The 26,872-nt window shown below is 39.4% G+C and overlaps 2 protein-coding genes across 16 annotated transcripts in view; one reads left to right on the top strand and one right to left on the bottom strand.

The window, feature by feature from the left end:
* The window catches only part of dock7 (dedicator of cytokinesis 7), a 61,883-nt gene that overhangs the window by 3,795 nt on the left and 31,216 nt on the right, over nt 1-26,872 (top strand). For all 15 annotated transcript variants that reach the window (XR_006825149.1, XM_046050048.1, XM_046050047.1 and 12 more), the window contains exons 2-18: nt 339-438; nt 4,510-4,685; nt 5,881-5,949; nt 6,088-6,217; nt 6,399-6,611; nt 6,854-6,939; nt 7,037-7,103; nt 7,615-7,764; nt 8,212-8,292; nt 8,454-8,616; nt 9,023-9,165; nt 9,429-9,522; nt 9,713-9,875; nt 24,015-24,132; nt 24,425-24,495; nt 26,272-26,410; nt 26,671-26,772. Coding sequence is in view for 14 of the 15 variants with exons in the window: in XM_046050048.1 (XP_045906004.1) it covers nt 339-438; nt 4,510-4,685; nt 5,881-5,949; nt 6,088-6,217; nt 6,399-6,611; nt 6,854-6,939; nt 7,037-7,103; nt 7,615-7,764; nt 8,212-8,292; nt 8,454-8,616; nt 9,023-9,165; nt 9,429-9,522; nt 9,713-9,875; nt 24,015-24,132; nt 24,425-24,495; nt 26,272-26,410; nt 26,671-26,772 (2,065 nt within the window). In the remaining variant the exon portion in view is untranslated. The remainder of the gene's footprint in view (nt 1-338; nt 439-4,509; nt 4,686-5,880; nt 5,950-6,087; nt 6,218-6,398; nt 6,612-6,853; nt 6,940-7,036; nt 7,104-7,614; nt 7,765-8,211; nt 8,293-8,453; nt 8,617-9,022; nt 9,166-9,428; nt 9,523-9,712; nt 9,876-24,014; nt 24,133-24,424; nt 24,496-26,271; nt 26,411-26,670; nt 26,773-26,872) is intronic.
* Nucleotides 12,969-16,732, bottom strand: angptl3 (angiopoietin-like 3). Its single transcript, XM_046050054.1, has 7 exons — nt 16,116-16,732; nt 15,459-15,569; nt 15,160-15,271; nt 14,908-15,021; nt 14,586-14,681; nt 13,472-13,744; nt 12,969-13,255 (listed from the first exon to the last, which is right to left on the bottom strand). Exons 1-7 carry the CDS (start codon nt 16,644-16,646, stop codon nt 13,083-13,085), a joined length of 1,410 nt encoding a protein of 469 aa, XP_045906010.1. The 5' UTR covers nt 16,647-16,732; the 3' UTR covers nt 12,969-13,082.

The following is a 26,872-nucleotide window of genomic DNA, read 5'->3' as shown; positions in this document are numbered from 1 at the left end:
CATTGATGTTGTGGCGTGTCATGTTGCAACAAATAAATCATACAAATGGGAAACACTGCAGTGTGGTGCAGATAGACTGTTTTATTATATATATAATAAAAGTTTTGATAGTGGGGTTGTTAAAATCGCCTTAATATCGGCGCATTGGAAAACAAATCGCTGATCATCTCTTCAATCGCCGATAAGCGAGCCAATCGGAACAACCCTATTACTTTCCCTGTGATTCTGAGACAAGCCAACTCTGTGTAATTTGTGGATGATTACACATACTTTTAAAATGGACTGTATTCACTCACTCTACCTCTTCCTCCCTCCAACTATCTATCCTCTGTTTGCAGGACTGTGGCAGCAGAGGTCAGGAAGCAGATAGCTGGCCAGTATGGAGGCTCCCCACAACTCTTCAAAAACCTCAACGTTGGGACCACAACAAGCAACACAGTGAGTAGTTCCAAAAACAATTGAAAGACTGGCGCCTATCACTGACATCTTGTCTTGGATCTTCATACTAGTGTTACAGCTGGTGCTAAACATTAGACAACCAGCCTAAATTACAATGGCAATGTGTTCTTTTAACAATTGAGGTACTGTTGATTTTCCACATTTGCCCAAATATTATATTTACATTACATTTACTCATTTGGCAGATGCTTTTATCCAAAGCGACTAACATTTGATTGATTGATTGATTGATTGATTGATTTTTATTTAGAAGGAAGAATTTTTATTTATTTGAGGAACAACATACAAGCATCAACAGAGCATCAAATACCGATCTACAACTGACAATACATACTAGTAAGAGCAGCAATAAATACTTGTAAGAGCTCATAGTTCATATCACATCAATGGGGTAAATACCTAGGGAAGGAAGTAAGAGTTAACAAAAAAAGTGCAATCAATACAAGATAATTGTAAGGGGATAGAAGAAGAAGAAGAGCACAGGGAGTTCATGTTAGAGGTTAGGAGTTAGAGGTGTCATAAGAGGAAGTGTTCTCGGAAGAGATGAGTTTTCAAGAGCTTCTTGAAGTTAGAGAGGGACGCCCCTGCTCTGATGGCGTGTGGTAGCTCGTTCCACCATCGTGGTGTCACAGATGAGAACAGCCGGGACTGGGATTGCTTTGTGTAAAGGGATGGAAGAGCCAGGCGGCGTTCGTTGGAGGAGCGTAGTGGCCGAGAAGGAACGTAAATTTGTATTACGGAGTTTAGGTAGATGGGTGCAGACCCAGTAGTCACTCTGTATGCAAGCATTAGTGACTTGAATCTGATTCTGGAGGCCACGTGGAGCCAGTGGAGGTCACTGAGTAATGGAGTGACATGAGTGCTTTTGGGCTGATCAAAAACCAAACGTGCTGCTGCATTCTGAACCATTAGTAAGGGTTTCACCGCACAAGCTGGAAGACCTGCTAGGAGGGCATTGCAATAGTCGAGGCGAGAGATAACCATGGCCTGTACCAGAAGCTGGGTGGCGTACTGAGTGAGGTAGGGCCTGATATTCCTTATGTTGTATAGAGCAAAGCGGCATGACCGAGAGACAGCAGCAACATGCTCTGTAAAGGACAGCTGGTCATCAATCATGACACCCAAGTTTCTCACCAACCTGGTTGGAGTGATGGTTGAGGAGATAGTTTGTAATTTGATGTTATGGTGGATAGATTGCTTGGCTGGAATGACCAAGAGTTCAGTCTTAGAGAGGTTTAGTTGAAGGTGGCAAGCCTTCATCCATGCAGATATGTCCGAGAGACAGTCCGTGATCCGCGCCGAGACGGTGGGGTCGTCTGGCGGGAAGGATAGGTAGAGTTGCGTATCATTGTAAGCAGTAGTGGTGCGTAGCAGTGGTAAGAGAAGCCGTGAGAGCAAATGATCGGCCCCAGTGAGGTGGTGTAAATTGAGAAGAGAAGGGGCCCTAGCACTGAGCCTTGGGGCCCCCCTGTGGAGAGGCAGTGGGAGGAGGATAATTGTCCTTGCCACAAAACATTGTAGGAACGAGATGTAGGATTCGAACCACAGGAGTGCTTTACTTGAGATGCCCATTGCTGAGAGAGCAGATAACAGGATCCTGTGGTTGACTGTGTCAAAGGCAGCTGATAGGTCAAGCAGGATAAGAACTGAGGATTGGGCTGCAGCTTTAGCTGACCTTAGGGCTTCTGTTACAGACAAAAGAGCCGTTTCAGTAGAGTGGGCACTCTTAAAACCAGACTGATATGGATCTAGGAGGTCATTCCGTGAGACAATAATAATTCTGGTGTCTGCTATGTTGGGAAAACAAACATAGCTGTCATGTTGTTTGGTATAAATAAATCACATACTGGGCTGGTTCGAAAACAATGTGCTGAGCTCAGCTCAGTGATTTTGTCACCTCATGCTGTTGGTCAATGTGCAAATGTAGAGTGTATTTAAACTGTTTTTATTTAAACTTTCATATTTTGCAGACTTAAAATGTTTGAAATTAAATGTTAGACACATATCATCAAAAATGAATTAGTTTAGTCAGCTATTTAGTTCCTTTTGTCATAATATTCAATCAAGTGCAGTATGTCACCAATATGGATACCTGCTGACATTGGTCTTTTTGAACCACAATATTACAACCTAAGACAAGGATGTAATTTTATGTTCAGTTGGTGGTTAGATGAGTGGCTGCAGTTGTTAATGTCTTGCTAAATACCATGAGGAATAACCATTGATTGGCCTGTTTAGCTTATCCACTCTCAGTGCAGTGTTATTAGGGTTGCAAGTGGGTGAGGCCAGACAGTATGTTTGTTAAAGCAGTAGTGCCAATTTATAGATTTCAGTCACGTGACATGCGCGGTGACCTGCAGGGCAAAACAACAGACCAAAATAGCGGCTCACACCGCGACTCCCCGCAGAGACGCTGCAAAAGCAGTCAGATTTTATTTGGATCACCTTTCAACTTCAGAAAAAGAAAGATATGAACACAAACTGCAAGTGTTGGGCACTTCCGATCCATATAATGTTACAGCACCTGCTGCCGCATTTCTACCATTAAAAACTGCCAGGTCCCTGCTTCTGCTCGACTGCAGTAATGTTTACGTTTACCTTGTGGGGAATTCCTCACCTAACACAGCACAGGCTTGTCTCCTCCTCGATTAGTTGATCTGAAAGCGCAACACAAAAGTAACAAACTCAAAGTAAAGTGCATCACTAACGTCTTTTTTGCCCTTCAAGGTAGCGTTATCCTTGGAATGTGACGTCACGTGAAAACTATGAATTGACCTTCAGCAGCCCTGAGCCAGAACACCAGAAAATACTCCCCCTCTGCTCCTTAATTAGGCTACAGTTGGCTTTTAATTAAACTGTGAAAGGTATTTGTGTTCAAATTCCTCAAGAGGGAGGGAGAGAGAGGGAAAGAGAGAGAGACAAACACACACCCATATTCACATATAAACGTGAACTTACTGAAACAAAGATTCCCTTGGGTTCAACATTTTAGAAGCAGACTAAGGCCCCATCCACACTGCTACGTTTTCGTTTTAAAATGGAGACTTTTGCGGAGAAACGCTGCCGACCCCGTTTTTCGTTTTTAAAACTCCAGGTAGTGTTTTAGTGTGTGTTTTAGAAATGATGATGTAGACACTCACGTTTGGCTCTCTGATTGGGTCTTATAAGTCATGCAGAGCAGAAACACAATGCTACTGACAGAGTTTTTGATTTAGTTTTTTAAAATGTCTTGTACCGTGCAAATAACATTTATAGCTTAGGCCTGCACTTATAAGTTACTGTGCATGTCGCCGTATTAACTTTGTGACGTCTTCCAGTGTGTTTTCCGGCGTCACAGTTGCTTTTAACTCCCGTGTTACATTTAGTAACAGTTCAAGCTTGTTATTGGTCCATGCAAAAAAAATCTGGTGTGATTCTTCATCTGTATTTCTTTATTCTTTCACCAAATCTTCTGTAACTACGGAATAGACCATCTGCTTCATGTTTACACTGGCACGTGCATGCCCTGTGTAAGTGAACGGCCACTACACGGGCGTTTTCAGTCGTTTTAATGTAGACGGAGATCAACTCAAATACGCAGCTAAAACGCTGGTGTGGTCGGAGATTGTACTCGTTTTAAAACTAGTTTTTAAACAAAAACTGAGTAGTGTGGATAGGGCCTAAGCTTGATGTAGCACTCTTGCTAATCTGCTTGCTGTATCAGCTTGAGGGCATTTTAAAGCATTTGTCCAAATCACAGATGCATCTTACTTAGAACCAATTTTCCTGTTTGGAATTGAAGTTGATCCATAAGCTAGAATTGCTCTTTCAACAGAAGTAACCTGTAGGTGCTGTAAATGTTGCAGATTCATAGAATGACTATTAACGCATAACTCTGCTACTTTCCTCAGAGGTTGTATGGGGAATCAATCCCATAAAGTATTTACTAAATCTAGAGATTTTAAGACTTTACTAAGACATTCACGTTCAATAAAAAGAAACAGGAGATCTGAATAGCTGACTATGTCTTCACCGCAAATTAAATCACCTCTTTCTCTCATCGCCCACCAGGTTCCCCTCACAGAGGCAGTGGAGCCAGTGGATTTTGAGGAGTACCTCATCACTCACCCTCCCATTGTTGAGTCAGGTCCCCTGAGAGATCTGATTGAGTTTCCCCCAGATGATATTGAGGTCATCCACACACCCAGGGAGTGTCGCACAGTGGCACAAGCCGTCCCTGAGGAAGGGTAAGGGTGCTGTGCGGCTGAAATACTGTAGGTGGTAGTAGCAGGTGTGGAGATAAGTACAGTCTCACAACATACATTTTTCTCATAAGAGCATTTTGAGTATTTTTAAAGGACCCAGAGAACCTAGCAAGTTTCTAAAGTGAATTATTCATATTAACTGGACAAAAGAGGGATTAAAGAAGTTTTTTTGAATAGATCTTCAAATTCTATTATTAAATCACAAAATGTATTGTTTTTTTCAACATGGTTACATTGAAATAAACTGAATTTATAACATCTAAATAAACATACAATAAATAGATGAACTGAATAAAATATTCTAATAAATACCTGAATCCAAAAGTGGAATTAATGAAATTAGTGGTCTTTTTCTTAATTGGAGCGCTGTTTTTTAATTTTAGATAAGTCCATTTTCCAGCTCTATTATCATGTACTCAAAGGCAAAACATTGTCTCTTGCCAAGTCACCCTTTTCAAATTGTATAACACATGGCCATAAGGCCGTACTAACCACAGACTGGATAAAAGAAGTGAACGTAGCCACCTTGATGTTGCCCATTGGTTTATGGACTACCATTTTAAAGCATCGAGTTTGCCGTTTTGTCCATTGCGATCTTGGTTATTTGGAGCCAGAATTGACGATATTTAGACAATAGGGTGGAGCTGGGGAGGAGTGAGGGTTTCTACCTAAGGGTGTGGCTAGGCTAGGACCCACCTGTCATTCAAAGCAAACACGCCCCTCTTTATTGAATTTAGGACTCAATATAATTTAAACGGGTGAGTTATATTAAGATTCTCCCCACTGTGCAATTATCATGAATGGGGAAATTGGCTATAGAGGCCAAAACCCGAGTTTATAGGGATTTACCATAGACTGTACTAAACATGGACGTAGTGTCCGTGACATTACCCATAGGTTTCTGAAGTAGTGCAGATTAGTCTCTACACTGCGCCACATGTTTGAAGATGAAATATCTGTGGACTTTGTCATTACTTACTGTAGCTCTGGTGCTCAGTATTTCAGTAGAGGAGACACAAGCACTGCAAGTGTACTTCACTGTGTGACATAATAGAAAGATTAAATGACATCAGTCTACTAGCCTGTCATCTTTATTCACTTAGACTAGTGCATTTAAATTCTGACTCTTGCTATTAAAATAAGGCTTGTTTGATTGATTGAGTATGTCTGGCTCCAGGGACACTGATCCTCATGTCAGAGACTGTGTCAGATCCTACACAGAGGACTGGGCTATCGTCAACAGAAAGTAAGGCTTCACTGTGTGGAATTTTTTATGTTTTTCATCTCTTGGCTTCACTTGTTATCTGTAAAATATTGTGACTATGTTGAGCATTAACATTAAGTTAATGATGGCAGAGTCCTAAATGGCTGCTTGGTCCTTCAGATACCACAAGCTTGGTACGGGCTTTAACCCCAACACTCTGGACAAGCAGAAGGAGCGTCAGAGAGGCCTGCCCAAACAAGTGTTTGAGGCAGATGAGTTGCCAGACAGCAGCACCTACCAGGATGATCAGGTACTAAACCATTCAATCGTTAAAAAAATTAATTTGTCTTCTTTTTTGATATCCTAAAAAATATTTCACATTGGTGATATTAAGATATTTAGATGAACATATATATTTTGATGCAAGAATTGCTTTACATGTGAGTTGATCTGCCTGTAACACTCATTTTTTTGTGTTGTTTGTCCTGTAGGATGACCTGAAGCGGCGGTCCATGTCTATAGATGACACCCCACGTGGCAGCTGGGCTTGCAGCATTTTTGACTTGAAGAACTCCCTCCCTGATGCCCTCCTCCCTCACCTCCTTGACCGTGCCCCCAATGAGGAGATAGACAGGCACAATGAAGAGCAGCGCAAGGCCAACCGCCACCGTGAAGTCTTTGCTCTGCACCCCGCCCTTGATGAGGTAGAGTTTACCTTTTTCTGCTAGACACCATTACATTTACAATGTAAATTTTGTCTATGTGCAATTTTAGTGGGTTACTCAGTAAGTAAGCTCACTCGTTGTGTTTGAAACCAGTCCCAGGAGGGGACTTTGTAATTAATACATTTACATGTTTTTCATCATAGCAGGGACATACAGAAATTCAAAGTCACTCTGATAATTTTTACAGATTTTTGTATGTGATCTTCTATGTGAATATGTAGGAGGAACCCATTGAGCGCCACTGTGTGCCTGAAGTACCTAAAGAACACTTTGGTCAGAGGCTACTTGTCAAGTGCTTGTCCTTGAAGTAAGTGGTAGACAGCCTTTTTCAGAAAAAAGCCTTTTATTGCTTTTATTTAACTGCTGCTTTCTGCTGACCCACTCCTTTTTCTTTCCCCTTGAAGGTTCGAGATCGAAATTGAACCCATATTTGCTAGTTTGGCCTTATACGATGTCAAGGAAAAGAAAAAGGTAAGCTGTTATGCTTTCTTCAGTGCTTCCTCAGCCCTGAGTTGTTGGTTCACTTCTGCAAACCATTAAAAGTGTTGGAGACCTCAAATTAATCTGATGAGTGGACGATAAAATGTTATGTTGTGGCCCTGTTATGCTTGTAGGAATGCAGTTAAATCATACACTGGGACTATGTATCTATCTGAAGAAGATCATCCACTGCTGGTTCTTTACACTCCCCTTTCACTGACAAACACTAGAGGGTAGCAGTTGCCTTAATAAGGAGATCTCTGATATATATTGCTCTGCACAGGAGCTCCTTTATTTCACAAGTGCGTCATTTGTCAGTGAAATGTTATCATGAATGTCAGCCACGTGAGCTGGAAATGAGATTGCAGGAACACAGCCTCTAACTCAAGAATGATGAAATAAATACTAATGGTTGTCATAATGTGGCCATAGCACTACATTTAAAATTTATGTTACATTCATGTTTTAATTTCCTGTGTGTCTGTCTGGATGTGTCCTTCAGATATCAGAGAACTTTTTCTTCGACCTAAACTCTGAGCAGACGAAGGCGATGCTGCGTCCGCACATTCAGACAGCAGCCATCTCCACGCTGGCACGCTCTGCCATATTCTCCATCACCTACCCCTCCCAGGATGTCTTCCTTGTCATCAAGGTCAAACAGTTATGATATCATTTCCTCTGTCTTGTCAAGTCTTGTTTTGCAAATAAATGAGTAATAAATGCCAAATGTAAGACGATGGTGATAAGAGGACTCTCACTTCTTTTTAATATTAGTCCAAGGAGCCTTTTTTTTGTAAAATTGACAGTAAAAGATGATTTAATCCTCAGTCTGTTTCTGCAATAAAGCCAAGCTCCTGTAGGTTTGACCCTGAAAGATACATAATGAAATACTCTCTGGATGAGCCAGTGTTATTCAAAAAGAATATCTAATGTTGTGTGTAGTCTTCTAATTCATTATGACTTCTACATTTTTTGTCTTATATGTGGACCAATATTGTAATTTAAATATGATTGTCTGACAGATCAGTCTGTGTCTTGTATGATTACTTTATTGCTGTGTGTGAGGGTGGTTGACTGTAAGTGTCTGCTTTGTCCCCAGCTGGAAAAGGTACTGCAGCAAGGTGATATTGGAGAGTGTGCTGAGCCCTATATGGTCTTTAAAGAGTCAGATGCTGCCAAGGTATTATCAGTAATATATAAAAGTATCAGTATAAAAAGCTTTGAGGCTCATTGCTGGTGTATTATTATAATAATAATAAAAGATCACATTCCAAGTTAATAAATATGTTCTCTTTTATCCATTATGTTAGCCACACAAGTAAACGTGTATTTTTGTTGTAGAATAAAGAGAAGCTGGAGAAGCTTCGCGGGCAGTCAGAGCAGTTCTGCCAGCGTCTTGGCCGCTACCGCATGCCCTTCGCCTGGACTGCAATCCACCTGATGAACATTGTGAACAGTGCTGGCAGTCTTGAGAGAGATACGGAGCTGGAGATGAGCCTCTCAGGTCTGACATTCCCTTTTAACGCAACCTTTTAGATTGTAGCTGTAAACATACAGGATGAATCTCACTATGAAGTTAACGGTCACAGTATGGAGGCACAAAAAACGTTGTTTAATGTTTTTATACTTCTACCGACTCACAGCCTCAATGTCACATATAGTTATCAGGGAACAGAGACTGTACAGTCACACACAAGGCTCATGGGCATGTCAAAACATCCAAAACCCTTTGGTGTTTGTCTAATCTTTACAAGGTTTTTGATGCTAATTGTGGTGGCTGCCTTTCAGTTGCTAGGCAGGGCAGAGAAATATATATTCTGTGTCACATGGGACAGAAATATAGGAGTAATCTTTAGCCTATTTTAGCGTCCCCTGAAAGAAAAAGGTGTTGTTTTTTTGCCTGTGTGTAGAGAGAAAAGGATCATGGTCAGAACGTAGGAACTCGAGCATCATGGGAAGACGTTCCCTGGAGAGGACCACCAGTGGAGATGAGTCATGCAGTCTAACAGGTTTTAGACCTGCAACACTTACTATCACTAACTTCTTCAAACAGGTATCCAAAACCACGTATCCTACACTCACACTCACACACTCACTCACTCACTCACTCACTCACTCACTCACTCACTCACTCACTCACTCACTTTCATACACACACCACACACACGAGTCTGAAATATATGTATTTAATGCAGATCTTGGGATACATGCACACAGACAAAGGAGGGATATGTTTTGTGGAATATCACACAGTGTTGTGCTGTCTTTTTTCAATATTTTAGTTACATTTTTATACACTGCACATGTGTGTTGTAGGAGGGGGACAGGCTGAGTGATGAGGACTTGTATAAGTTCCTAGCCGATATGAGAAGGCCTTCTTCAGTGCTGAGGAGACTCAGACCCATCACAGGTATAGATATGGATTCAGTGTTCTTTGATGTCTTGTTCCCATTGGTTAATCTGACCTCATCACTAATTGATATCATGATTTCCTTGAGTTAATTGGAAATATGAAGAATTACTAGATTTCTTTTTCTGTTTCTTTACCTCTCTGTATTCTAACTGCCTTCCCATTCTGTCCTTTGTGACTGTCACCACAGCCCAGTTGAAGTTGGACATTTCTCCCGCTCCAGAGAATCCCCACTATTGTTTGACGCCTGACCTTCTGCAAGTTAAACCTTACCCAGACAGCAGGGTACGCCCCACCAGGGAGATCCTGGAGTTCCCTGCCAGGGACGTCTATGTGCCAAACACCACTTACAGGTACAGAAAAAACATTTTGAGGGTGAAATCTGAGCTTTTGTTTTTTATATTTTAGTTTAGTCAATTTTGGCTGGAGAGTATATTAATTTGACAAGATTAAATTTTTGAAGTAGATTTTTAATGAATCGACTAGGGCTGAAATAATTCATCGATTAAATGGATTAATAAAAATTCTTTGCATCGATGCTTCCTTTAATCCGTATAACTATACAGCACAGTGTTTCGCACGTTTCGCACGACATTTATTAGTGTCGCACATCGCGCTTGCGCTGTTAACACGACGTGATTATAATAGTGCTGTTTGCAAAGTGGAGGCAGAGTTGTTACCATCCTCCACTGTAAAACAAAATTCATGTCGCCTCGGCAACAGCATGACCATCTGATCAGAAAGCACCCGGTGTTCTGCTAGCGGACCACAGACAAGGTAACAATAACAACTTTAGCATTTAACTTAAATCATGATTGACTGTTGAGTTGAAGGCTAGCCAAAGTAAGCTGCAGTCCTCAGCTGAAAATGTACACACGTGCATACCTCTCTGTAGCTCAGACAATCCCTGCTACCTGAGTGTGCTAATCTATCCTTTCACCTATATTCTTTGTCTTAAAATTTATATCTTTATAATAACAAACAACAGCTGTTTCGTGTGCAGGATTGCTCATTTCCCGTTTCACATTTCACGTCTTTTTTCTTGACAAAACCTGGTTTGGAAACCTGTGTCGGGTGACAGAGCCGCTGTCAGCTAGTGTAGTGTGTGACCCCCAGTGACCGATCAGTCACGTAGTGTGAATGCCACAACGACTTCAAGACTCCCGTCACATAACGGCAAGTTGTGTAGTGTGAATGGCACTGCCATCGATCGACGCTGAAAGTCGTGTAGTCTGCACAAGCCTTTAGTATAGTACTCGGGTGAGGTTTGTGTTTGTAAAGCAGCTGTCTGGTTGTTGTTCTGATGTTTGCTGTACAAAACACTATGAATTTCCGAAAGGACCAATAAATATTTATCACCTGTAACCGTGCACAGCTGATCCCGTTACCGGGAGGGGGCGCCAAGCAAAAGTACTTCTTAAACGACGCATCGATGAATCATTGAAATAATCTATAGAAGGTTCGAATACTAAAATCATTGTTAGCTGCAGCCCTAGAATCGACCATTGAAACATAGCCTTTTATTGTTGCCTGTCTTTCCCGCATAGCTCCATCGCCTTACGTGTGGAGTAACATCTGTATAAATATTACATTTCCATGTTAAACTTTCTTACTTAACTGTTTTTTTGGGAAGTATTTAATTATCCAAGAACTACACAGGGATATTACCATTAGCAGATGTTGTTTTGTTGCATGAGAGAGTTACCTTGATAGCTTTTATGATATATGGGTGAATTGTGACAAAACGCCACATCCTTCATGAGCAGGATTCAAATGCACGCTAGTGATTTTTTTAGTCAGCAAAGCTTTGCAAAGTAATGACTATCACTGTGGCTCGTTAATGTTCACCTTATGTGTGCCAGTGTACTGCGTACATATTACACGTGAACAAGTGCTATTTTCGTCAAGGTCACTTGGAGAGATGTTAATATTACCAGATGTTTCTGCTGACACAGCCTCGTGACCACAGGCCTTGTTTGTCTGCAGATGATAATGTGGCTTCCTATTGTATATTAACCAATGCCAGACCTAACTGATCCACCACAGAGCATTGCATTTTTATTCTAAATGTTTTTTGTTTTGTTTTGAATCATTGTTTTGCCAAAAGAAATTTCACATTTTCCCAAAACCTTATTGCTTGATACTATTATCTGTCACTACTTTTTATATATCTATAAAGACAATTTTCTATATATGTCAGATATACTTTACGAGGTCATTGAACCTGAACAGTGATGCCAGGTTACTAAACTCTATTTTTGTAAGCTGCTAGCATTAGGACACAGACACTGAGCTGAGACATATTTTTAAATTATGAATTAATATATTGTCTTAAGTACTGTTAATACTTCATCTTACTATGGTTATATGAAGTATTTTTCTTGATTTTGTTTTTTCCCTCAAATATTCCATTTGGTTTAGTACACATTTATAGATCAGGACACTATAAAACTTCAGTCATTTGGTCACAAATTTTTATTTTGTTTTCATAAATATGATTTGTTAGAGCACATTGGTACTTTTCAGGTTGAAGTGTTAGTAAGAGGCACATTTACAGGGCAGTTAGTTATGTTGTAAAAATGGACAAGAGTCAATATGACTCAGTAAAATAGCAAATATGCAGAAATGTGTTGTTCCAACAATACCAGCATAAATGATATAGCATGGAAATGGTTTAAATACGTTAGTGTAAAAAAACAACAACATAGAACAAACATACTGAAAGGACCTCATCAATGCTTTGCAAAGCTTTGTATCTATTGTTCTGTATTTGACCGCTGACATTGCCCCCACTTTGTAGATTTTTCTCATGAACCTAGGGAGGAAACGGTGTAGAATACCAGGGTGAAAATGACAAGGTCTTCATTGGAAAAAAATCATCAATATGGACACTTTTTGAGATGTTGGAGATGCAGTGTTTCTTTTGAACTGTGTAATATGATTTACATACTTTGTCATAACCTGTGTGTATTTCAGCCTGTAACATGCAGCAGTTTTACATCACAAAGATAAAATACATTTTAAATAGCTCAAATAGCTAACATTGAGGCTGTCAAATACATTTAAGTTCACTGAAAATATAGACAAGAAATCTCTGTTTCGGAATTGTTTCGGAATCTCTCCACAGTCTGTTTCTTTCTATTGCAGTACTGTGACATTTTGCAGCCAACATGGAATCAGGTTGCTGATGTCGATCCATATGTCCATTTTGCAAGTGATGGCAAATGTTGCATAATGACAATTGTACTGTCCCTGCTGGATCAGATCCAATAGGTTAATGACCTGCATGCCATGGTTGCATCATTGCGACTGTTCAGCATATTATGACTAGTGACATATTATCAATCAGTCAGCACCAACCTCTGACAAAACAGCATTAGGAAGCAATCAGCTTAATGTTGGAGAATGACTATGAATTTGGTGTCATATATAATGACTGTGTTACATCACTTTTTCTTTCCATGGAACCTTTCAACTGAGCATTAGATATTATCAATTTTTGTTAAAAATGCTAGTATTGTTGTAAGAGAAGGTATGACTTGTGGGGTTCAGTTAAAGCTTTAAGTTGTAGGTGCTGGTCGTACGGTCATCTTGGTCATCTTAAGGGAATATGAGGGCCCTGTGCCAGGTTTCCAGTGAATGCCCTTCCTTCTCATAGAGCGTCCTTTTGCCCTCAACCACAGATATCTTCCATTAAGGTTTGTCTCACCGCAGGCATTAAACCACCAACCACCTGCCAAAGGGTCAGGACAAAAGACACATGTTATAAGTTGGTATTAACAAAATTACTTTGTTCTTTAAGTGTTTTTATACTACCAAACAACCATTGTTTGAGTATGGAAAATAGCAGGAATATCTGCAAGCCGGCTCATTACTTTGTTAATCACTATGGTGAGTATACAGGTTACTATGAGGCCCTTGTGCTGAATCAGCATGTAAAACTGTTTACCTGTGTAATTGCGAGCGCAGTTGGAGTTTCGGAGGTTGTCATTATTTCGGTCTTTAGTGGAGAATATCATGCCCGTGCTGTTGGCCATGGCATCAGGCAGGTCACCAGAGAAGTCACTGACTTGGAGGGTGTAGTCCTTGGAGGAACCCTCCAGTGAGAAGCGGTACTCAGCCCAGTGCTTCTCCTCCTTCCAGTCCTCCAAATCAATACGCAGGATGTAAACTCCCTGCTGTGTAAGGCTGTGGATCTTCTTTAAACCCAACCAGAAGTCTTCTGCAAAACACATCAGTCAGTTAGAATATCCTTATGTGAAAAAAATCTAAAACTTTAAGGTGTAATCAATAGGTAGATAGTTGTGAAATTAACTAAAATTCATGCCTGCAGGAGCCATTACTTTGGAATGTGGCATGACTGTACCTATGAGCAGCTGTCTAAGCCAGTGAGTACTGCAGGGAAAGCTGCCAAATTTAGTGTGTGCAATAGAGGAAGTCGCTTCACACTTCACTTTGTCAGTTCTGGGCTGATATGTAGTAATTACTATTTCCGATGACTAGGCCTACAGGACGTACTTGCGATTCAGCTCTCATCTAATCACATGTAAAGCTTATCTTTATAATAACATCATAAATTAAGTGTTTTATGTCTTCCTGGATTAGCGGTCTCTTCCTTTGCAACAATGAAGATAAAAGGACCATCACTTTGTGTGGTGATCTGTGGGGAGGGGCTTCACTCCTGCCAGTGTGTGTCTACTCCTCTCTGTCAGATTCTCTTGCGGCTATACCTACATCTGCTCGCTCTGTAAACAGCCCAATTGTTTAACATGAGAGCCAAAAGGAAGTGGGCAGTGCTTTGGATAAGCTGATTAACATGCTAACTCCAGTAGATATCTCTGCAACACAATACTGGACATGATATGAAGTCAGAACCTTTAATTTTTCAGATTCTGATAATTATGTTATTTTATTTTTTTAAAATTTAAGCAAAAATACTGGCCAGATCTTACACATTGTACCTTTTTAACCAATATGTATTTATTAGTAAGGAAAAAGTCTAAGTCAAATTGGATATGTTTCTGGCAAATGTGGCATATTTTGAACTAAACAAAAGTACTCACTTTCCAGCTCTCCAAAGCCTTTCTCGTACTTCTCCCACGTCTGGTCAAAATCCACTGAACCATCGGTCCTGTGCTGGATGACAGTTGAACCCCCATCTGTGGAATAGATAAGAAATGTATTTCAAGTCAAGTAGTTGTTGTACACAAAAGTTTACACAAAGACCAGGAAGCCGTTTTATCTTAAAAATGTGAATGCCCGTTGTCTGCCCTTTAGGATAACCTGTTGTAGTTCGTTTTTTGTTCCTTGCCTGTTGCTTGTTCTTATAATGTCAGTGCTTTTGATGCTCTCACTTAGATCTCACATTTCTGTAGTCTCACCCACCTGAATCCATTTCACAGTAGACATTGAATGGCTCAGATTGGTTTGGCTTGATAACATAGGTTCCACTGTTTGCTTCTCCTTTGTTAAACAACTCACTGCAGTCTGTGGGGAGGTCTGAAACACAACAAAGAAAATGAAAAATCAATGCATCCTAATTTCCCCAAACCTTTGCATTCTCTTTTTGTTTTAATAATTTCATATTCACGCCAAGATTTTAGACAACTGATAATAAATTTGACATAATTATTTTACCATTTGTGTCCAGGCCAGTTGAGTTTCCTGTCAGATATTCAAACATATTAGGAGTTGAATGGTCTGAATCCATTGGCTTATCGACTGTATCTTGAAAGCTGTCATAACTTAGCTGCAAGAGAATGCAAATGTTAAATTATGTTGTCTAGGGAGTTTCCCTACCCATATTCATATTCCATTCCCATATAAAACAGAATTTGCACAAATAGTTCTGTGTACCAAACTATATTTTTTACAGATTGCAGTTGTTTGGCATTTAAAGGCAAAATGTTGTTAAATCTTGTTGAATAGTTGTCTACCTTTTCCTCCAGGTTTTTAATCTTGATTTTCTGGTGGTCAAGCTGATCATGCTGCTCAGTCACAGCTTTTAGCAGACTGGTGATTGTTTTCTCTTGAGCTTCAATCACTTCCTGAAAATGCCATAGTAAAACATTATTTCTCCTTTTCTATTATTTCTCCTTTATACCTATACATTGTATTTTGCAATGTTTGTAAGAGCAGCTGTTAAGTTACATGAAGTTAATTCTTCAGTATTTCTTTTCTTTAATTAGTAGAATTAAAATTTTTTTCAGTAACAAAATGTAAAGTGAGACACTACTAGTTATGCCGAACAACAGTACACAAAAAAGGTTTTGTAATGGATTAAGTTGATTTCTTTTCGGCAAGTATACATTTGCACAATTCTAGCCCATATTTCCCACATACTGTATTTTGAAACGTATAACTGGAGTGGAGAAACAATAATGAAAAAGATAGTTAATGACACATTGTTTATCATTGTTTGTCAATAATTATTACTGTAATGAGCAATAGATCATGGTCAGTAGAGTTCATTAAATGCATTTCCGTTGTTAAATAGGTTTTTCTTCTTTTGATATGCACATATCATCCACTAACTGATGCACACTTAAATAAGGAACTCAGTAGAATTGCTGTAGCACGTAGTAGCTGCTTACCTTGAGCGTTGTGATTTCACTAAGTTGGTCAACAGGGACCATGCTCTCTGACAGTCCCTTCAGCCTCTCCTCAAGGCTCCCCACCTTGCTCTGCAGCTGTGTACGTTCATGCAGGATGTTGTTGATTTTAGAGTTGATTTCCAGCGACAGGTTCTTGATCTCCTCGTTGTTGGTCTTCAAGAAATTGGTGGTCTTCTTCAGCTCCTCCTCTTCCTCCTTGATCTCTGACGTGACAACTGAGAGCTGGTAAAAAGAGCGATCGAAAATGTTCAACTTCTGGAAGATGTCGTTGATTTGGGCCTTGGTCTTGTGGACAAACTCCCGTAAACTCTGGCCTAGCTGAAGGAGGCCGTTTGCAAGTAGACGAACATCATCCAGCATGGCAAAGCGAGACTTTGCCTCAGTTGGGCTTGGCACTGGGGTAATGGCCTGGGAGGGCAATGTGGGGGACACTTCTCTACCCGAGGATTCCAGAGGGACAGCAGCATTGGAACTAGCTAGCAGCAGCGACAGGCAAAACAGCTTCATCATGACTTTCTGGTCCAATCCTGGATTGTGGAATAATTTCTAACCCAGTGCTTCGCTGCTCTTGCTTTCCTCTAGCTTGTGCTCTTCGCGACACTCCTTTCTCTCCCTCTGCCTATAACCTAGACTTCCTTGCTGTTTAAATGTTGTGAGAGCAGCAGGCTGCCCTGTATTATATACAGCCCTCTCAGTAGAGGAGGGGGGATTAGTTGATCATTAAACCCTACTATGTTTTAGCTCTGTACCCTACCTCCTCCCAAATCCCCCTCGAGCCCTCCCTCTCCTGAACAAACAAATCACAGCAGTGAGCAAATGACATATACATCCCCCCTTCTCTACTACCCATTTAACCCCAATCCCCTCTCTATACCACACCCTACCCTGTTCTCCATCTGTGGTGCAGAGCTTTGGCTGATCAGCAGAAAGCCAACAATAGCCATCACAGGTTTTTGATGGATCGTCAGTCTGATCAATCTCAAACCTTATAACCCTGCACACACTTTGCTCTGATTGATAATGCTGTGTGTAATTAATGCTCTTGGGTTTGATTTAGCATCCTGCTGAATCAGCCTAGCACCAGCATCTCTCCCTCCTCCTTCTCTCTTTGCGTTGGGAGGGGTGTGAGCCTGTCATTTGTGCCAGGGTTGAGCTTCTGGGCATGAGTGATGTTGGAGAGTTTGGACAGTGTGTACTCATCATCTGGGGTTTATTGCTCAGCCTTGTCATTTTCTTTCAAGTTTGTCATGCATTACGTGATATTTGTCAATGCCACCTGACATAAAATGGGGAGTATAGTTTACTGATTTAGCTTGCAGCTTTTAAAGGATCATTCCTGTCCTATCGTAAAAGACAATCTTTATGGGGAATTCTTAGTAAGTTGTTTCACGCAGACTGAATGTTGGTGAAATATGTGGAGTTGGAACTAATCAGTGAAATGTCTTGGTGTACTACTTAATTGTAATATAAATATTTATACTTTGGCACTCCATGCTATGTGGTTCCCAACCTCTAAAGTAAGCATGTCCCGTTAATGTGGTGAGAAAAAGGCCTTACAGAATGATTGCCATGTCATGCAGTCATTGTATGTTTTGGCTAATCAAAGCTTAAAATTGGTTCTAGTACATACAGGCATGTAAACTTTGAAAATGTCCTGTTTACAACTTTTATGGAGCTATACTATAAATTATTGTTTTTAAAGTCACTTTGTGTGGCAAATGAAAATATTCCTACATTATTATGAGAACTTACATTATCACATAGCAGAAAATCCTGGGATATTTGGCCCATTTCCTCTCATTAGCTTGGGTTTAAAATGGAAACATTTCAGCACTCTGGCTGTTACAGTGCACCTTAAAATACCACGCAGTCATCTTAATGAGCTTTCTCTAGTAATTTGTGGTTATAGGGATGGATTACCTCAGTGCTCAGTAATGGACCTCTACTTTTTTCATATGCACAGAGCAGAAAGAAAAGGTTCTATGGAAAAGAACAGTCTGGCCACAGTTTGAGTGAGTGTTCCAGGAATTTGCTTGATCAGCAACATAAAGCTGGTAATGATATTCAGTATCCTTCATGCCAGCACAGTGGTTAGTGCTTTGGTTTAAAAGCAAGAGGGTTAAGGGTTTGAACCAGGGGTGATTCTAGTATCAGACCCCTAATGAGAATGTGACTTACTGTATATCAATCTTGACTCTACTTTCTCACCTGGTTCTTTCTTGCTCTCACTCTCTCTGTGTCCTCTTTCTCTCCATCCTTCCCCCTTCCTCTTTGCACTGACAATCGCACAAAAGCAAATTGTATGCAGCTAAAAAATTTCATATAATTCGATCAGTGTTGGGCAAGTTACTCAGAAATTGTAATAAGTTACTAGTTACTTATTACTCCTTAAAAAAGTAATATTACTTAATTTATTACTAGGTGATAAAAGTAACTAGTTAAGTTACTCGTTTCGTTACTACTTTCAATACCACCCCTCTCCCCCCCAAACAGAGCAGTCTCTCCCGACTTTTGAACTAATATCACATTCATAACAGCAGCAAGGAGTACGGTATTTACAAAACATATGTTTCTCTACACCATCGGCTGAAATAAAAAAATAAAGCAAATAAATACAGACTTTTGAATTACTGTTTTTCTGTACATGTATTTATAAGAGCAATATTCAGTATTTTTAGACAATGTGACATTGCTTAACTCCACTCTTTCCCGATGAGTCCAAGCATGAGTGGCAGTAGCATCCGGAGTTTCTTTCTGTAAGTTTCACATTGCTGTGCTGCTGTAGCAGATCCTTCAATAAATTAAATGTAGAATTGTTATAAGAATGAATAGGAAGCCGGGGTCAAAACAATGAATGAAAGTTCAGCGGTATGTGCATCAAACACTGGCTAAATGCTGGCTAACAGCACTTTTTTAAAACTTTGCCAGCATTGTCTCTTTAAACACAATGCTATGTTACGATTAAATGGGCCGTAACTCTTTAGCCAGAGCTCACAGTGGGTTGTCATTAGCTTTGTTACTAAAGGGGCTAACATATGGTGTGGTAAACTATTTTATACCTCCATTGAGGGAACTTATAAGGTGTAGGCTGTTAATTTTTTCCTGTTTTTCGCTAGCCAAAATGAGCATCCCTGTTAATATCACACTAAGCGTGAATTACAGATGCAACTTGCTAACCAAGCTAGCTAGCGCAACCCTGTTGTCCAAATATGGTCACATCCAGTTAGGGCTGGGCATTAAAACAATGATGGTTATCACAATATAATTTTCCTCAAAAACAATATAACAAATGTTCAATAAATGTTTGATTGAATTAATTTGAATAATTATATTTTTCTAATAAGATATTTGCTAAAAAAAGATTTTATTATAATTGTTTTGAATGTTCTACTTCAGATTTGTTAAGTGAGTCACTGTTTGGCAATTGTTTGTCATGTTCTGACCATAAATAATAGTCAACTTTCACTTAAGAGCAAAAATCAGCCTTTAAACTTAATAGAAATAATGATTTGACATTTATGATTTTAAATTTTGTATTGTGATAACATTTTTGGCCGTACCGCCCTGCTGCATGCCCAGTGTCTGGTCCCAAAAGACCAGGATGGTGATGTCACGTTGACTATGTCCACTTCTTTTATACAATCTATGGTTCAGACAGAGGGTGAAGATAGGAGCTGAAGCAATGGACAGGATGAGAAAAATGCTTATCTTCAATGCTTTTTGGCTTTTCCCTCTCCTTTATTGAGTTATATATTGAGTCTTTTTTGTGCAAGTCCACCCCAAAGGGAGTTCCCATCTCACACAGAAAACACTGCTCTGAACTGCCTAAAAACAGCTTGTTTGTAGTCCAGCCTTTTCTTCTGCTTTGCTGTGATCAAAAAAACACCAGTGGAAAAACAAGACGTCCGTCTGCTGCCTCTCCTCTCCCTTCCAAACATTAGCTACCCTCCAGGCAGTCAATGGACATAAAGTTGTTACTGTGATGTAGAGACAGTGCACATTTAAAACTTTATGGATGAAAGATACTTTTGTTACAGATTAATAACTCACCTCTCTGAAACTCTAACTCCACTGTATGTTGCTAAGCTGCTTACCAGCTTTTCAGGGCCCACCCTTCTGATTGGCTAGTTAGTAGTCCTTAACTGGGTACTGCACATTTGCAACTCCCAACAGAGATCTTGTAGAAGTGAGATGCATCAATCCATAGCTGAAATGGAGCATTCAACACACAGGGTCAAAAGAGGAGCTGCAGCAATGTGTAGTATGACAAAAAATAAGGTGTTTTTTGAAAATGAAACCATGTAAACCTGTTTTGGTACAACCCCCTAAATAAAATTATGAACCTGAAAATGAGCATAATATGACCACTTTAAAGCATGTAAAGATTTTTTAGTAGACACCCAAAATAAAAGTTTGAAAATTAGCATAATATGGGACCTTTAAACAGAACAACACAGGGAAGGAAAGAGTATGTTTCCAGTGCTTCAATTCAAATGTACTATAAATGTACCATAAGACCCAATTCTTTCAGAACACTGTGACTATTTTACTACAATAATATAGTACATCAGTTCTCGTTAGCTGGCAAGTGTGCAGTGCAAGCAGACTAGCTCAGAGAGCTAATTAGCCAATTATCTCTGAGCAGTCTAGGCTAGCAACTATTCACACTGTGGAACTATAACCAGAGACTTTCTGAATCTTTATTCAACCTTGCTGTAACTCTATAACCCCCATCACTATTTTCTTAGGGTTGCTGAGATGAAATTTAGGTGTGCTTCAGCACCCCTGAAAACATATTCCTGCCGAAGTTCAAATTTGCAGTGGAATATCACTTGTTAAATTACAAACTGGCACTGTACCACCTCAGCAGCCAGAGTAAATAAAGAGAAGTAAACTAGCCATATTTGTTTTGTGGAGGTTAACTTTGGGCATTCTAATTTGATTCTAGTTTTTATTTGTCCATTTTGCTGTATCTTTTCGCAGACCTTTGTACTGTAGGCCTAGGAAAGACTAGGGCTGCGTTAACCAAAGATAAGATTAAATTATATTGAATTTAAACATAAAGTAAGTGCATCTCACAGTTTGGTTTTAAGTTCTTAAACTCAAATTCAAAATTCTTACTTTATTTAATATATTTATTTATAGGAATATGTGCAAAAATAGACTTGCTTTTTATTTACCTTTCCTTCTCTACACAGTTTGAATTACTAGAGAAAAGGGCTGAATGATTTGGGGAAAAAATCCAATTGCGAATTTTCTGACAGATATTGCGATTATGTTTTGTTTTTTTAAATTTTTTTGCTAAAGTTCAATATTCATTGCCACATTCATTTTTGATGTAAGCCACGTGAAGCAGCACAGAGCAGATGAACCAGGCAGGAAGTCTGACGCAGAACGGCATAGAGAATCCAGTCAATATTCAAAATAAAACACCATTTGCAGATTCCCAATCATACATCAACAATAGACACAGTTAAAACAGACAAAAAATAAACATTTAACTACGTAGCTACTTAACCATGGTAGAAGCACAAAAAAACAAGGACAACTGAACAAATAAGCATAATCTGAACAAGTCAGGAAAATCAGACAGGCAAAACGCTCTTATTCTGAAATGCTCCATGTGGATATGTAACGTTCGCCTGCAGAGAGCGAAATGGGCTCACAGAGAGCACGCTCAGCTGTTCACAATGACATACCGTCAAACGTAGCTCAAGAGACACGCTCAGCTGTTTCACTTAAGTGTGACATGAGGCCGGGCGGACAACTCTGCTGCCTGTGCTGGTTCGGCTAGTGCCATTATCCCACATTTTCCTCTAGTTTCTTTTGTTGTTGTAAAATGTACACGTCCTGTGCCCGCTCTGATTGGTGAGTAGGACTGTAACAGGAGGCGCATGGCGCTTGTGATTGGCGGGCAGATCTGTCACACAAGCATGACAACGGAATGAATTTGTAACTGCACGACTGTTTAACAGGGTCAGATGCGCTGTATAATTGACCTACATTTTAATCACCTTCATCACGATTAGCTAATCGCATTCTTTCAAATCACCATTTCGATTTAAAAACCATTAATCGTTCAGCCCTACTAGAGAATGACTTTGTCACCATCTATGTTTCGAGTCAGTAAACAATGATTGTGTCCCCTTGTGTTGCCTCTGGGCTTAAAATGCAGAAGGTGCGTGGCTGTCTGACAGTTGGGAGTATATTGGGAGACTTGTAGAGTTTGCAATGCAAAGTTTGCTTTTGCAATATTGATTTACCTAACTTTAATCTGATAAGAACAATTGACCAATCAGTGATACCGCCAGTTGTGCTTATATGGGTATTTGCCACAGTAAACGTATCTTGGGTTCTATTTCAACTCAAATTCAAAGGCTCACTGTAAAGCTATCTGCTAGATGAAGGGTAACACAAAAAGGGAATGAGTCAAATTTGAATAATCAGACCAGAGATTCCCACGCTTCTTTGTCAGTTGTGGTTCCAGCTGTGGTCTCTATGGGGCCATCCCCCACAGAATTGACTTCGTCATTGTGGTTTTTCAGCTGATCCCAGGTTACTTCGCACTTCCTAATGTGGGACCTTGTCTCCCTTCCGAACAGTGTAGTAACCAATGTTTTTGACAGTACAGTACCATTACTTTTTGCTGACAATAATGATCAGGATTGTAAACTTCCCCAACCACTTTTCGTATTTTATTCAAAGATCTATTTTTAACAATTTATTACGACAAGTTAATATGTTGTAACAGTCAAGCTTTGAGGCAGAATCTACTAAGGCCCACCATATATTTTATGCCAGGAGAAAGTCCGCTGTTGTGTAATGTAATCTGAATTATTTACTCTCTTGATGACCTTCACTCATCCTCCAATGCTGTCAAGTTTGTGCTACATTTTTATAGAGAGGTTTATCCTGTAATTAAAAAAAAAGGGTTTGATCATGCAAAATTATTTTCTTTAATTTTACCACTGTATGATTGAGGGGGCTAACAATCAGTGATTGCACCTCTTAAATGACCTGCTATCTTTTTAGACGGTTAATAGCCATCTACAGAGAGTCAAACTCTAATCACTACTGTCCTCCTACCTACTACCTGTCCTTCCACTTTTCTGAAAAATGTAGTTGATGATTTTTGGGTTCATCCTCCCATGGTAACTGACCGTCCAAGCCTCCTAAATCAATTAGAGGATGGTGTACCCACCATGCCCTCTTAAATTGATCAGTTTGTGGAATCTGGTAGAACAATGTGAGGTAACTAGTAAACACACTTTCAAAGACAGTTTGTTTAGATATCAGAAAAAGAGGTCATGGTTTTAGTTTCATATAGTGAAGGGAGGAGGACATTGTTATTAAGATTATCTTGTACTTTCTGATATATTTGATAAGTTACTATGCAGTATGGACATAAAACTCACCTGTTTATTTCCTAAATAGTAATAGATAAAAGCCATTTAACTCTGAATACATATGAGAGTTTATGATCAAGTATTTTAAAGCTACATGCTGTGACTCATCCTTTTATCTAAAATTGCAAAGCAAGGGAAAGTAAAAACATGGATGTATATGATACTAATACATCATTTATGTTTCTGCACAACTAATATTGCTGCTCATTGGAATATATTTATCACTTAAATCCCCCATACTTTGGAGTGTAAATGATTATTTTTGATAGAACAGGAAAAATATTGCTACTTTAATATATTTTACATACTATAAAAAATAATGTCATGCTTTTATACATAATATTTTACTGTAATATTTATCATTTTTGTGTGTATGTTACTCATTATAGTATAGTTTTATAAATAGATTTATATTCATATTTATGATGCACCTTGTTTTCTCTGTGTCTCTGTTTCCATGTCTGTCTTTTAGGAATCTGCTGTATGTAAACCCTCAGAGTCTTAACTTTGCCAACCGCCAAGGCTCTGCCCGCAACATCACAGTCAAAGTGCAATTTATGAATGGAGAGGACCCAAACAATGCAATGCCGGTATGCCATGATAAGATAAAAGAAAACAATTCTTGTTGTTTTAATTTATCTTAGTCCAGTCAGCCATCTTAGTGGTATATGCTGTTATGTTGACAAACAATGACTTTTACCATGATGGTAAAGTGAAAACACTGGTCCAATGTATTGGCATTTGGTAAAGCTGTGGTTATATGGCAAAGCTGTGCACTGTAATACCACTGCATTATTCTGCAGCTGGGTCCATGCGGCCATATATGCTCTGGGTAAAAACGTGGTTTCATCTGAAAACAAACAAAAATGTTTTATCATCCAGGTGATATTTGGGAAGTCCAGCTGTGCAGATTTTGCTAAAGAAGCCTATACTGCTGTGGTGTACCATAACAGGTAAGTTCAATCAACCTGCTGATTATTGTAACATGGTGTCTTTGGCACAAGTTTCTTCCATCTCAGAGCTAAGGGGTATTTTGTCACCACTATTAGTTGTTGTTATATTTTTTTTTTTAATGACGTCTAGATTTGTCACCCAGGGATCACACCTTCAAGGCTAAAATGAATCAACTTATGAATAATGTACTACTGTAACAAGGGCAATCATGCATCAGGACTTAATCCAGACCTTAGAAGTGGTTATAATGGTCAATTAAAGTCTGCATTTAACTCTAGCACAATATTTCTCTTGTCAAAACTCTTAAAAGGACATATGAACACTGAATGAAAAAGAAAAAGAAAACACATCTTTTTAAGAAACTTGCAGTGGACAGGCGTCAATATGACGCCACCCTGCGCTTTTTAGATCACATTGGCTTCACCTACAGCATTGAAGACACAGCATTAATAACACTGAAACAACACGACAATGGTGGAGATTCTGATAGACGTTCAGCACTTCCTTAGAACTTCATAAAACTCTTAAAACTCTGTTTCAACACATTAGTTTTTAACATATCAAACCTGCGTGATGACAGAACATTTGAGCCCCATCCCGCAAGCGTACCCCTTCCTTGCTGTTGCAGAGTGGAACGGCTCGTGCTGTACTGTAGGTTTTCAAAGTTTATTAATTCTGAATGTGTCGGACATCCATATTGCACCACATGAAACACGGCACTCTTTTGGGTCCACAGCAACATCATTCCGACATAATAGAAATACAAACACATACACACATTCACAGAGATTGCTGTCTTTATTATAGAGGTGTTTTGTAATCTCAAAATTTCTATCTTTATACTTGTATATACTCTTGGCTTTGATGTTATGTGCTTAGCTAATAACCCATTATCTTTTCTTATTGCTCCTGTTCCTTTTTCTGTTCCATAACCAAAATGTTTGTTCCCATGAGAAATTAGGGCCCTTTTGTGACCTTTTTAAGCAGTTTTGGTCATTTCCAGCCTTAAGGCTGTCCTAGTGGGTTTGTTCATGGGCCTGTTGTATTTGGGCATTGTTTGTTTCTGAGCATTGGCCTGCAGACAAAGTTTCCTCCGGAGGGACTATAAAGAATTCAGCTGAAGTGAATTATGATGTGTTATGTAACTTCTGTCTTTTTAGATGACCAGACTTTCACTTGAGACAAAAGTTCCCAATATATAAAGTTGCTGGAAATGTACAAATATGCAAGTCTTCAGCAAGTATGTAAGCCTGTGTAGCCTGAATCGTAAAGAAAGGAGCAAACCACTCTAGATAGATTCCAGAATGAGTCGTATAAAAGTCCTCTGGGAAAGCAATGGGAGGATGTTTATGACTGAGTTGTTCCCCATTCAAAAACTTGTTCTATGGGGTGCACATCATAATTGGCGAGGCATTCACCACAGAGCAGGAAATCAGTAGAGAAAATCAGTTTCACCTTCATAGCCTTGATACAAGAGAAACTTTTAATGGGTAACATTTGAACCGTTACCTACCCAATAGAAGAAGAAGTGTCTAAATTGAGACATTGTTTTGGTTAGATAGTGTGTTCAGGCAATAGGAGATCCATAGTCAGTGTGGATATAATTAGAATTATAAGGTTTAAATTCAGTGCCATTTAGATGGCAGTCTGAATCTACATAGTTTGAAAAATAATCTATTTTAGTTTGTTGTCTTTCCTAATCAGGTTATTGGATATAAATCAGCTTGTAACACTGTTAAATAGTTTATATTAATGTTACTTATTGCTATGAACAGATCTCCTGACTTTCATGATGAAATCAAGATCAAGCTGCCTGCATCCCTGTCGGACCACCACCACATTCTCTTTACCTTTTACCACGTCAGCTGCCAGCAGAAGCAGAATACACCACTGGAGACCCCTGTGGGATACACGGTAGGCAACAGTCACTGGTACAGTTACAATAATCACATAGGCTGTTATTGTGGTTACAGCTGTTATGTTCATGTAGGCATGTGTGTAAACTTGGACATCCTCATTCACAAGTATATTACACACACATTAGGGGCATTTTTTGTCATTTTCGAAAAATGTGCAAGTGTACATTTGAAGCCTTAAAAAGACCACAATGAATTTAGAATATGTAGAAATGACAAATAATATTAACCTCGTTTGTTGTCTCCCTCTCTCTGTAGTGGATCCCCATGCAGCAGAATGGGCGTCTGCGGACTGGACACTTCTGTCTGCCCGTGTCTCTGGAAAAGCCTCCACAATCCTACTCTGTTCTCTCACCAGATGTAAGACACACTTTTCTTGTGTTTTTAAAGTATGAATTTATTAAAGTATGAAAAGAATTTAGTAAGGATGTATTTAAAAGTTTGCAGTCATACGATCCTT

The sequence above is a fragment of the Micropterus dolomieu genome, linkage group LG05, assembly GCF_021292245.1.
Source record: "Micropterus dolomieu isolate WLL.071019.BEF.003 ecotype Adirondacks linkage group LG05, ASM2129224v1, whole genome shotgun sequence".
Lineage (NCBI taxonomy): Eukaryota > Metazoa > Chordata > Actinopteri > Centrarchiformes > Centrarchidae > Micropterus > Micropterus dolomieu.
The sequence above is the reverse complement of the archived record's forward strand: the minus strand, read 5'-3'. Positions and strand labels throughout refer to the sequence as shown.